The sequence below is a fragment of the Myotis myotis genome, unplaced genomic scaffold (assembly GCF_014108235.1).
Source record: "Myotis myotis isolate mMyoMyo1 unplaced genomic scaffold, mMyoMyo1.p scaffold_m19_p_10, whole genome shotgun sequence".
Lineage (NCBI taxonomy): Eukaryota > Metazoa > Chordata > Mammalia > Chiroptera > Vespertilionidae > Myotis > Myotis myotis.
This window is the reverse complement of record NW_023416314.1, coordinates 16,541,259-16,554,885: the sequence shown is the minus strand read 5'-3', so window position 1 is coordinate 16,554,885 and position 13,627 is coordinate 16,541,259. Positions and strand designations below refer to the sequence as shown.

At 41.8% G+C, this 13,627-nt stretch overlaps 1 protein-coding gene across 1 annotated transcript in view; it reads left to right on the top strand.

Annotated features, from left to right (window-relative positions):
• The window catches only part of CFAP300 (cilia and flagella associated protein 300), a 33,025-nt gene that overhangs the window by 10,414 nt on the left and 8,984 nt on the right, over window positions 1-13,627 (top strand). The window contains exons 3-4 of the mRNA XM_036324601.1: window positions 1,944-2,016; window positions 9,795-9,961. Coding sequence (XP_036180494.1) covers window positions 1,944-2,016; window positions 9,795-9,961 — 240 coding nt within the window. The remainder of the gene's footprint in view (window positions 1-1,943; window positions 2,017-9,794; window positions 9,962-13,627) is intronic.

The window sequence follows — 13,627 nt, the reverse complement described above, 5'->3', positions numbered from 1 at the left end:
ACATTGATGTGATAGCAAAACATCAATTGGCTGCCTCCTGCACACCCCTTACCGGGGATCAAGCCCAAAACTGGACATGTGCCCTGACCTTTTGGTGCTCAGGAGGAAGCCCAACCAATTGAGCCACACCAGCCAGGGATATTTTAATTTTGTTTTTAATCCTCACCCAAGGATATTTATTTCCATTGATTTTTAGGGAGAGTGGGAGAAGGAAAGAGAAACATCGATGTGAGAGAAACACATCAATTGGTTGCTGCCTGCATGAGCCCCGATAAGGGCCAGAGCCAGGGAGGAGCCTGCAACCAAGGTATGTGCCCTTGACTGGAATCAAACCGGGGACCCTGTGGTCCGCAGGCCGATGCTCTATCCACTGAGCCAAACTGGCTAAAGCTTTAATTTTTATATACTTACTGTTTTGAGAGAGACAGAGAGGAACAGAGAAACAGCGATGAGAGAGAGAAACATTGACCAGTTGCCTCCTGCACACACCCCGACCAGAGATCCCATAACCTTTTGGTCTACAGGGTGAAGCTCCAACCAACTGAGCTACACAGGCCAAGGCCCTTTGGGCAGGTTTAAAAAGCCCCTTATTTATTTATTTATTTATTTATTATTTTTTTTAATATATTTTTATTGATTTCAGACAGGAAGGGAGAGGGAGAGCGAATTAGAAACATTAGTGATGAGAGAATCATTGATCGGCTGCCTCCTGCACTCCCCACACTGGGGATTGAGCCTGCAACCTGGGCATGTGCCCTGACGGGGAATCAAATTGTGACCTCCTGGTTCATAGGTCAGTGCTCAACCACTGAGCCATGCTGGCCAGGCAATCAGCCCCCTTTTAAGAAAATCTTAACCATTGGGGATGTCAGCCAAAGATTTTTTTAAAAAATCATATTTGTTGCAAATATTTTTCTCCCAATCCATTGTTTTTCTTTTATTGCTTATCACAGATAACATTATTTTTACTGACTGTCCAGTACCTTTTGAACATATATGTGATTTGAAGGTAATTTTACTTTTAGGAAGTACAAAGTGGAACCCAAAACATTTGCCTCCTTTGCATTCCAAGCACAAACCTGGGGTCCAGGTTTACCAATCAGACTTATCAGTGAAGACCTGAGATTTCAAAGTGAGCAACTTAAGGAAAGAGGTGCACAGAGAATCCATTTCACTGGCAACAGTGATGGCAGAGGCGTCCAGGTCTCAGGCAGGGCAGTCCTGGCAGGAGCGGCCTTAGTGAGGAGAAGGGATGGTGAAAGCTTCCTTTAATGCTTGATGGAGTTGCAACAAGGATGACTGTTTCTTCATCAGGCAGTTCTACAGAGGGTGATGGGTTGTTCCCAGGGCCCAGCCTCTAGCTGATTCTCTCCACGCCCTGAAAATTATGTGGACTGCCTGATGAAGTTTCTCTTCTGAACTTTCAGCCAGAGTCAGCTGCTGGTGCTTGAAATTAAAATTCAACTACTTTATTTTCCTTTGTCATATGGAAAACTTTCTTTTTTAGGACGTCAAATCTATGACTTACTTATGGTGCTCCATGCATAGATTTAAATTGACAATCACTTTTAGATTTAGATCTAGTTGGGGAGGGGTGGTGGTGATTACCAAGACAATTAATTGGGAAAGCAAGATAGAAGGAAAACCAAATTTCAAACATTATATAGCCTCCTCCTTTTCACTGTAAATCATTTTTTTCTATTTATTAAATTAAGTGTCAAAGATGTCTGTACTTTGACATAGTGTTGTTCAAACTGTTCCAACTTGAAGGTAACAAAACTTCACTTCTTTATAAAGCGTTTATTACTTAGACATTTTATTGATTTAAAATTGTCTTTCCCCAATTGATTTAAGTGAGATTTTACTATAGTTATTTTAGAAGTTAATTCTTATTATTGTTTATAGTAAAGTATCTAACTTGTTTCCTCAAATTTGTATTTTAGGCTTTTTTCAAAGACCCAAATGTTATTCCCAATTTGAAGTTACTTTCAGATTCTGGACAGTGGATTACATTAGGTAAATAAAATTTGTTTTTATATTTTCAGATGACTATTTTACTGTCATAACAAAATTTTGTCCCAGGAATTTTTATTAAAATACATATTGTGAATAGTCATTGTTTGGTAACATCAAGTCAAGTATGAAAGCTGTGCCAGGCCTGACCTGCATTTTTTCCTGGCTTGGCACATAAGAGCAGTTTTTCTCTTTTCATTAATTTGGAAAGTATTTATTTTGCACTTTCCATGGACTCTGCCAGATACAGGGAACATTAAGAGGAACAAAAGAAAACCTGTACTCAAAAATTTGACATGTGGAAAAATATGTGCAATAATCTATCACTGGGGCTACCAAAGCATTGGGAGCAAAAGAAGGGAAATGGTCAATTGTACACAGGAAGAAAGGGTCAGGTAAGATGCCACTGGTTTGAGGATGCTTAGGCAAAATCTCATTTGGGGCAGGGTATTGGATTTCTGATGGGAACTAGCCACTCTGGATCAATTCTTTTATATATAAGATCATTCTTTTTTTTCCAGAGTGGAAGGGAGAGGGAGAGAAAGATAGAAACATCAATGATGAAAGAGAATCATTGATCTGTTGCCTCCTGCATGCCCCACAAAGGGGATCGAGCCCGCAACCCAGGCATGTCCCCTGACCAGGAATCAAATCGTGACCTCCTGGTTCATAGGTCAACGCTCAACCACTGAGCCACACCGGCCGGGCTATGGATCATTTGTTGAAAAATAATAATACCAGCCTGGCCGACATGGCTCAGTGGTTCTATTACTGGTCAGGGCACATGCCCAGGTTGTGGGCTCGATCCCCAGTGGGGTGCATGCAAGATGCAGCCAATTAATGATTCTCATCATTGCAATTTCTGTCTCTCCTCCTCCCTTTCTCTGGAAATCAATGATAAAAATATATTTTAAAAATAAAAAATAATTCTGTAGCGATAATAAACTTAATTTAAAAACAATAATAATATGTTAAATCTTGGAAAAGTCTTAAACCCTCAAAAGAAGAACTTTATATAGCTAATGTTTTCATGGTACATTGAAATACAGCTAGAAATCTTTAAAGAAAATTACCAAGACACTTAGCAACATTCAAACCTCTAAATAACTCTCAGGTCAGGGACTAAGAGTGTTAATAGAAGACTATTTTGAAAACAAAAACATGAGAAATATATATTTTTTAAAATATCTATTTTATTTTTAATTCTAAAATTAAAGTTGACATACAATATTATTTTAGTTTAAGGTGATTAGACATTTATATAACTTATGAAGTGATCCTCCTGATAAGTCTAGTACCCATGTGACACCAAACATAGTTATTACAGCATTATTGACTATTCCTAATACTGTACTTTACAGCCCCATGACTGTTTTTATGACTGGCAATCTGTACTTTTTAATCCCTTCTCCTTTTTCACCTATCCCCTAAACCCCTCTCATCTGGGCAACCATCAGTTTGTACATGAACACTATATTTTAAATTTTAGATTGAGGCCTCTTAACAATCCATTTAGAAGGAAAATCTGGTTGATAATGTGAATTTGTGCTCAAGAACAAGCAAGTTGATTTTAAATTGGATGGGGTTGTTTCAGTGAATTCTTACATTGCATTTTTATGGAATTCTATTAGCCTTGCACAAAAATAACTTTTCTTGGTATTAGTCAAAAACAAGATTACAAACAGTTCATGATGTTAGACTTAGTGGGTCAGATTTTATTGCTTTTGGCTAAAGGACTACTGCAAAATTTATAGAGTAAAAAGCTGGTACAGCATGATCTTCAGATTACTTACAAAGTTAAACAGTATCTGACCAAATGTATTTACCAATTCAAAATCTTCAAAAGGAAATAATTAGAGCCATGTATCACTGTGTTTATAAAGCATGTTTACAGTAACCAGTCAATCCATTTACAAAAATAAGGTTCATTGTGAAAAATGTTCAACCTTCCCCCGTGTTGGGTACATACTTCACAAAACACTCACTTTTTTCTAAATTTTAAAAAAGGCATTGCAAAAGGAGAGGTTCTAAAACCCACATGCTCCTGACAGAATCAATTAGAAGTACTCTGAAAAACAGGGCAGAGGAGGTAGCCCTCATTTCAGAAGCAGACGTTTCTAGTGGATTGCTAGTATTCTTCCATTAGCTTGTTTTTATCTCCCCCTACTTACTTTTCTTCTTCTGAAATACGGCCTTCTCTCTGATTTTCCTCGGGGGGCCTTGATAAACGAAGAAATGGCTTTTTAAAGTGAAAGAGAACATTCTTCTAGGAAGTGAACCAATGTTAAAGAAAGTGAGATGGAACCTCCTTCACTACTGGCTGCACTGCTTGATTGCCATTGAGTGCTGTTTCATCCTCTCAGCCAGCTGCCATTGCCCCCTTCATTTAGGCACAGTTTGCCCTTTTTTGACTTACATGTAATGGATGCTTTCTATCTGCTCAGCTAAGAGCATCATATACATTATTCATTCTCAAAACAACTCCGAGAGAGGTATTATTATGTTTTTATTTCACAAATAAGGAATCAGAGGCATGAGCTAAGTAATTCGCAGTTTTTCCCAGCTGACTGCATAGAGTTGAGATTCAAATCCAGGCTCTAGATCAAAACCTTGACCACTGCATTCTCCTACCTCTGCCGCTTCCACATTAATCAGTTTGCCAGAAAAGCGCCAACTTGGACACAGATACAAGACACACAGTGTATTATAATGCCAGGTGGAAAATAGTACATTTTTAACTTTCTGTAGGATCATAATGATGCATTATCCTATATAATAAAGATGTGATATGCAAATTGACCATCACGCCCTCACATAAGATGGTCTCCCCCATGTAGTCCAAGATGGCCAGCAGGGGAGGGCAGTTGTGGGCGATCAGGCCAGCAGGGGAGGGCAGTTGGAGGCAACCAGACCAGCAGGGGAGGGCTGTTGGGGGATACGAGGCCGGCAGGGGAGGGCAGTTGGGGGCAACCAGGCCTGCAGGGGAGGGCAGTTAGGGGTGACCAGGCCAGCAGGGGAGGGCAGTTGGGGGTGATTGGGCCAGCAGGCGAGGGCAGTGGGGGCGATCAGGCCAGCAGGCGAGGGCAGTGGGGGTGATCGGGCCAGCAGGCGAGGGCAGTGGGGGTGATCGGGCCAGCAAGGGAGGGCAGTTGGGGGCAATTGGGCTGGCAGGCAAACAGTTAGGTGTCGATCAGGCTGGCAGGGGTGTGGTTAGTGGGTGATCAGGCTGGCAGGCAGAAGCGGTTAGGGGCAGTCAGGCAGGCAGGCAGGTGAGTGGTGGGAACCAGCAGTCCTGGATCGTGAGAGGGATGTATGACTGCCTGTTTAGGCCCGATCCCACAGTGATCATCCCCTGAGGGGTCCCAGATTGGAGACGGTGCAGACTGGGCTGAGGGACACCCCTCCAATGCACAAATTTCATGCACCGGGCCTCTAGTATAACTTATAAATGCTAGAGACATAGTGTAACCAAATTCCTACATAACAGATAGCATGTGCGATGGACTGAATTGTGTCCCTCCAAAATTTTTATACTGAAGCCTTAATCTTTAATGTGGTGGTATTTGGAGATGAGGCCATTAGGATATAATTAGGTTTATATGAGGTCTGAAAGGATCCTCATAATGGAATTAGTGCCCTTATAAAAGGAGGAGGAAATAACAGAGCTCTCTGCAATGTGTGGACAAAATCATCTGCAAACCAAGAAGAGAGAATCACAGAGGTGGAGCCACTGCCCTATGGATCTGGAATCAAATCAGCCAGCACCTTGATCTTGGGCAACTCAGCCTCCAAGCTGTGAGAAATAAATGTCTGTTGTTATACCACCAGTCTATGGTATTTTGTGATAGCAGCCTGATCTAACTCATATAGACTTTGGAAGTGGAGTGCTGCTATAGCAAATACCTAAAAAAGTGGAAGTGGCTTTGAAACTGTGTAATGGAAATGGGTATAAGCTGGACAAGTTTTGAGGTGCATGCTGGAAATACGGATGTTAGAGTTGATTCTATTTAGGTTTCAGATGGAAATGAGGAACATGTTGTTGAAAACTGGTGGAAAAGCAATCCTTGTCATGAAATGGCAGAGAACTTGGCTGAACTTTTTTAGTATTTTGTGGATAGTAGAACTTACAAGTGATAAAATTGAAATTTAACTGAGGAAACTTCTAAGCAAAGTGTCAACTTAGTTCCTCTAGAATGCTTATAGTAAAACTAGGGACCCAGTGCACGAATTCGTGCACCTTGAAAGGAACTGTGGGCCACGAGGCACAGGGGCAGGTCTCAGCCCATCCTCCGTGCCCCCTGGACCCTCCCGCCGCACCTCCCCTCCCCCCCCCCCCAGTCCCTTGTCTGCCGGCAGCCCCACTCCCGCTGCCGCTGTTCTCACACACTGACGGCACCAGCCCTGCTCACACCCACTGACAGCGTGAAATGATTGGGGCCAGCACCATCAGCGGGTGCGAGTGGCAATTGCTGCCTTGATCGCCCCTCAGGAGCAAGGGGAAGTGGAGAGGCCCTCAGGGGCAATCAGGGCCGACAGCCTCTGCTCACACCTGCTGATGGTGCCGAGTGATCGGGACCAGCACCGGGCAGGGCACCGGAGCAGGTGCGAGTGGCAGCTCCAGCACCAGCTGCGGGTGTGAGCAGGGCCGGCGCTGGCAGCAGGTGCAAGCAGGGCCAGCACTGGCAGCAGGTGCGAGTGCCGGGCAGGACCGCGATACGCAGGAGCAAAGAGTTTTCAGTAACCACCAGAGTCTTGCCCCGATGACAGTGACCAGTGCCTTGGCCTGGTTCCCCCACTCACCTGCTCCACCATCCTGCCACAGCCAGTGCCCGCCATGTTCCGTACATGCCCCCTGATGGTCAGCGCACATCATAGCAACCAGTTGTTTGGTTGTTCCACCGTTTGGTCTATTTGCATATTAGCCTTTTATTATATAGGATATGAAAGGAGAGCAATGAATTGAACAAGTAATTGTTAAGCAGAAAGGAACCAGAACCTGAAGTTTTGGAAAATTCTCAGCATATTCATATTGCAAAAAATGAGAAAGCCTGTTCTAAAGAGAACACTAAGAAGGTGACTGAGCTACCATTTGATAAAGAGATCACGGGTTCAATTTATGGACTTAACTGGCCATTTCAACAGAAGCCAGAAAATGAGATGGGGATTGTACTAGCAAAGATACTACCAGTTTGAACAAAAGGAAACAGAAAAAAAAGAAAAAAAAAGACAAAATAAAGATTGTCAAACATCTTAGATCCTACAGGAATATACATACCATAGAGCCATTCGGCTGTAAACATGCTCTATCTATAATAATAAAAGTGTAATATGCTAATTAGACCAGACATCCTTCCAGACGACCTTCTGGACGAAGCCAGGGCTTTGAGGGAAGCCCGGGTCCCAGGTGTCAGAGGGAAGCCGGTACCAGCAGCCAGGGGAAGGAAGGCCTACTCTTGCATGAATTTCATGCATCGGGCCTCTAGTTTCTCAATAAAAGAAAACTGAGAATGCAATTCAGAGATCATCAGAGCCACCCCCTCAGTTTCAACAACACACTTCACCTTGAGGAATCACAAAGGTGGAGCCACTGCCCTGTGATTCTGGAAGGCAGTGCATTGAACCAAAAGGATTAGTCTTGGGGCTTAAAATCTAATGGAATTTGCCTTGATAAATTTTAGGCTTGCTTGGAACCATCATTCCCCCTTCTTTCCTATTTCTCACTTTTAAAATGGAAATGTCTATCCCTATGCCTGTATCACCATTGTATTTTTAGAAGCGCATAACTTGTCTGGTTTCACAGGTTCATAGCTGGAGAGGAATTTTGCCTCAGGATAAATCATACCTCTAGTTTCACCCATACCCGATTTAGATGATATTTAGATAAGACTTTGGACTTTTAGAGTTCATGCTGGAATGATTAAAACTTTTAGTGCGGTTGGAATAAAATACATGTATTTTGCATATGAGAAGGACATGAATGTTGGGGTCCAGAGACAGAATGCTATGGACTGAATTATGTCCCTTTAAAATCCATATGTTGAAGTCCTAACCTTACTCATCGCCTCATCTAACCCTAATTACTTTCTAAGGGTCTAATGTCCAAATACTGTTATATTGGGGGTTGGGGTTTCAACATACTAATTTTAGAGGGACACAATTCAGTCCATAACAAATGCTGTTTCTGTGCCTCAGATTAAGTGGTTTGTATTTAATTACCTTCTCCCATCATCCAAACCCGTCACGCCTCAGATCAGAGCTCGGGTACATTTGTTAAAATGGCAGGTTGCCCAACGTTTGTCTCTCATTCTGTGGCCAACAACCCATTTTTGAAGACTGTCTTGTTCTCCACTGCTCTTGTTCTTTGACCTTTCAATATTGCTTAGACCTACTCTATCATTTTCTGTGGACTTTTCCCTTTATTCCCCCAAAGGTTTTGCCTCTAAAACAAAAGGAGCTTTTCTTAGCAGCATTGCTTTAGAAATTACTGAGTATCTAGTTATTGGCTCTGGGCATCCTTCTTGCCTTTACACTAGCCCAGCTCAGGTCCTAGCAGGATTCTAGGTGGACAGCCAGAGGGAGGAAGTGCAAATAATTGCCACTATTACTCCTCTGAATCTCAAGCGACTTCTTGGGTTAAAGATCTGGCAAATGTATGAGGAGAGGACACACCAAAAACCACCATGCCGCAGTCTACAATCTCCATAGAACTTTGAAGAAAGAAGACCAATACCCCTCTATATCTGAGTGAGAGCATGTGTACATGTGGATGCATAAAAGAGGGGAATTGAACAATTCATTAAGGAAATAATAAAAATACTCACTTTAACCTTTATGTACTTCTGTAATTCAATAGAACTTCTAATAACAGAAAATCCATCCCTGAAAGACATATTCAGGAAATAAGAGGGGACGGGGGAGACCTAGAACTACAAGAGAATAAGACAAAACACCATGATTTCACATTTCTCTAATCCCAAACTTGTGATGACTGGGGCCTGGTTCAAAATATACCTTATAAAGGAAAATTGTTTTTTGCAATAAACACTGTAAATGAGATCATAATGAAGAAAATTTTAAATGGAAAGGGACATTTTTGAGACATCCTCAATTACTTTAGAAATACCCATTAGTTATATTAATTAAAATTTTGTAATATGCATTAAGCATAATATAAATCCAAAGTCATAAAGTAATTCCTGTGCTTTTATAGGCAATTATAATATGTGCATTAAAACTGATCTAAAAACCTACAACACACAAAAAAAGTTATTTTAAAGCACTTTCTAATTTACATATCCTTCATCTAGGCCTGAAATGGTGAAATTTTGTTATAAACTTTCAATGATTTTTTTTAAATCCTCACCAGAGGATATTTTTCCATTGATTTTAAAGTGGAAGAGAGAGGGAAAGACAGAGAAAAACATCGATGTGAGAGAAACACATAGGTTGGTTGCCTCCTATACATGTCCCTGACCAGGGCTCAGGCTGGGGAGGAGCCTGCAACCAAGGTACATGCCCTTGACCGGAATCGAACCCAGGACCCTTCAGTTGGCAAGCTGAAGCTCTATCCACTGAGCAAAACCGGCTAGGGCATAAACTATTAATGATTAATAAAAATGAAAAGCTGTAAAATAATAAAATTCTTAAACTAATGTATCTTTTAAATGTATCAAAACATACCTGATGTCATTACTTTGAACCTCTGCATAGTAATGCTTATTTTGGAAATAATTGCAAATATTAAACTAATTTTTATATGTCTATAAAATATCTTTTTTCAGGAACTGAGGTGAAAAAAATTGAAGCCATAAATGTTCCTTGCACACAGCTTTCAATGTCATTTTTTAAACGGTTATACAGTGAAGACATTGTACGAGACAGTGGACATATTGTTAAATGTCTAGATTCTTTTTGTGATCCCTTTCATATTTCTGATGAGTTACGAAAGGTAAGTACAGAATTGTTTAATTTCACAATAAAATTTTATTTCATAAAATGCTTCATGTCAAAAACTTTGCCTGTCTAAAACCCACAAAATACCTCTTAGCAATGAATAATGATCAGTACATTGGTAGGTTTCTTGGATGAGACTTTTACCATCAACTTAATTACTTGTGTATTTCAGTAGTTCTCAACTGGCTGCTACTGGCATCTAATGGGCTGAGGCCAAGGATGCTGCGAAACATCATACAATACACAGGACAGCCCCTCACAACAAAGTTATCGGGCCCAAAATGTTCAGTAGTGTAAGGTAACAAAACCCTGACCTATGTAATAGATGGCTGGTTTTCTTCAATGTGGGGCTCTTAACATACCAAACGAGTATTTAAAAACATAGCTGGAGTAAAAGAATATTTTTATCTCATCTCTGAGATTTTTTAAAAAGCCATTTGATTACGTTAATTTTTGTTTTCGTGTGGGGTATTGAACCTGGAATCAGAAGACATGGATGATTTTACCTAATTTTTGAGTTATGTACAAGATAATAACCATAGGTAAATCATTCAATATGTTGGGCCTCAAGATCTTACCTGTAGAGATTAAAATGTCCATTCTAGGCTTTGGGCAGGTAGCTCTGTTAGAGTGTCATCCTGATATGCTAAGGTTGCTCGGTCAGGGCACATACAAGAATCAACCAATGAATGCATAAATAAGGGGAACAACAAATCTCTCTCTCTTCTCTCTCTCTCTCTCTCTCTCTCTCTCTCTTTCTCTCTCCCCCCTCCCTCCCTCTCTCTCTCTCTTCCCTCTCCTCTTCATTCCTCTCTCTCTAAAATCAATAAATTTTTTATAATGTCCATTCTACCTTCTTCCTGGAATCATTGAGAAAAATTAGTGGAGAAAGCATTTAAATACACTTTTTAAAAAGTATAAAATGCGGTTGAAATATTATTATTTTAATTACTGAGAAAGAGTATTTACAAAGTGGTTACAAATTAGGGCTTTGTTATCAAATTTTCATAGGTTCAAATCCAGGCTCTGCCACTTTATAATTGATAATGTCTATAAGCCTCAGTTTCTTTATAAAATGGGAATAATGTACGAATTATGAAAGATAATGCATTTAAAGTGCTTAGCACAATGCTTGGCACTTAGTAAGCTTTTGATATTATTAATTAATAATTACTGTTCTTATTCTACATTATGAGAATGTGCAAATCTAATGTGTTGCAAGTCCATATAGAAATGAACTAGGGAAGCTACTGATGTACCATAATAGACACAGCAATGCTGTCTGTAGGAGACCAGGAGGCATCCAGCTAGTCTGTACATTGCTCTACACTAGTACAATACTTAAGAGAACTCTTAGTTTAAGAAAATAAAATGAACTAATTGAGAATAACCAAACTCATCCAATTGAATGAGACTACATATAGTTTGGTCTTAAGTGAAGTATATTTATCTATACTAATAAAAGAGTAATATGCTAATTAGACTGGGAGACCTTCCAGACAAAGACAGGGGCTTGGCCAGCCTGCAAACTGCCCCCAAATGGCCCTCAGCCCCTCGCCCTGGCTGGCCACGCCCCCCCACCCCCCCAGGGACCCTCACCCCGACGGGAGTGTGGCCAGCCTGAAAACAGCCATCAGCTCCTCGCCCAGGCTGGCCACGCCCCCCCAGCAGGGACCCTTGCCCCCATAGGCCATCAGCCCCTCACTAGGCTAGCCACACCTCCTAGCAGGGACCCCCACCCCGATGGGGGTGTGGCAGGCCTGCATACCACCCCAGCCCCTCGCCCAGGCCAGTCAGGCCCCTAAGGGGACCCCCACCCTGATCCAGGACCCCCTTCAGGGCAGACCAGCTGGCCCCACCCATGCACCAGGCCTCTATACTAATAAAATGTTAATATGCTAATTAGACCAAGAGACCTTCTGGACGTCCTTCTGGACAAAGCCATGGTGGCAGGGCCAAGGCAGAGGCAGTTAGGGGCTATCAGGCCGGGAGGAGAGGGCAGTTGGGGGTGATCAGGCCGGCGGGGGTGGGGGGGGGGGCTGTTGGGGGTTAGCATGCCAGCCGGGGGGGTTATTTGGGGGCAATCAGGCTGGCATGGGGGGCAGTTGGGGGCAATCAGGCCGGTGCGGGGGGGCAGCTGGGGGAGATCAGGCCGGCAAGGACAGGGCAGTTGGGTGTGAGAAGGCCGGTGAGGGGGCAGTTGTTGGGTGAGCAGGCTGGCGGGCAAAGTGGCTAGGGGCAATCAAGCAGGCAGGCAGGCAGGTGAGCCGTTAGGAGCCATCAGTCCTGGATTGTGAGAGGGATGTCCCAGATTGGAGAGGGTGCAGGCCAGGCTGAGGGACAACCCCCTGTGCATGAATTTAATGCACCCAGCCACTAGTGTATAATAAGAATATAAATACTATGCAGTGAGGATCTGATAATAATTTCTACTCCTTCTTACCATGTATTGGAAATTATCTTTCAAACGGTGTCTAGTCTAGTCTGGGTTTCTCTCCTTTTGGGTACAATTAATCTCAGCTCTTCTCTCTGTCGCTGATCTGTGTTCGCATACTGAACTTTTTTTGTCTCAAGGCCCTTACCCCTAATTTTGGAGAGTTTTACCAACACTTCTACAGAGAACCTCAGCAATGGACTTTTTTAAAAAGAGGATTTGATTTCCAATAGAGTCCTCTGTTTAAAACTGCCTGCTGTGGCTTGTCTTAGTTATGCCATGAATAGTGCACCTTTATTCAGGAAGTGCTGGGACTCAGTGTTTTTCTGGTAGTTGCCTGTATGTTTTGCTCCTGTGTTCTTTGCCACCCTGTTCTTTTAATTTGGTTGCTTTCTGGCTGAAAAATAAATAACTTCCAGATTTAGCATGAAATAGAAAGGGCCCCCCATTGTACAGCAATACGGATTCTATTGGCAATACTGTATAGCATAAGTACTGATGATAATAACCTCCTTTCTGACTGCAGCTCGGAAGTTGGCTCCTTAACAGTTGCATACCAAAGCACTAAACACATCTACATGTGAATGGAGAGGAATGTATTGTTTAACATTCATTCCAAAAAAAAATGTCTAATTATCGTAATTTTTAAATTGCATAACCTAGTCAACTCAACATATGGGAGTGCTTGTAAGGAATGTGTTAACAATTCATTCTTTTTAAAAATTAAATGTATCGGTGACATTGGTTAATAAGATTATATACGTTTCAAGTGTACCTTTCTATGGTACATGAGCTGTGTATTGATTGCATTGTGTGCCTACCACCCAAAGTCAAATCATCTTCCATCACCATATATTTCAACTGTTCATTCTTAAAGGCTTTAGTCACCCAGGTATTAAGCCAGATCAGCCTTGGGTTTTAGTAGCTACAACCTTGGGCTTTAGTATCACAGCATTCCTTACAGAAGGGGAAGAAGGGAGAGAAGGGAGATGTACAAGTGACACACCCAGGGAGCAGTGAACTACGGACCACTTCCCCTTACCTATCTTTTACTATATATACTTTGGCTTTCATCAAGTCATTATAAGTAAACTTTATATAGACAGCACCATAGAGTTTATTATTTTTTAAAATGCCTCATATAACGACATTGTGATGAATTTTCATTTGAGATTGGGGTAAATAGAATGTTAAGCTTAATCAGTTTTCCTAATTAAGTGTACTTCT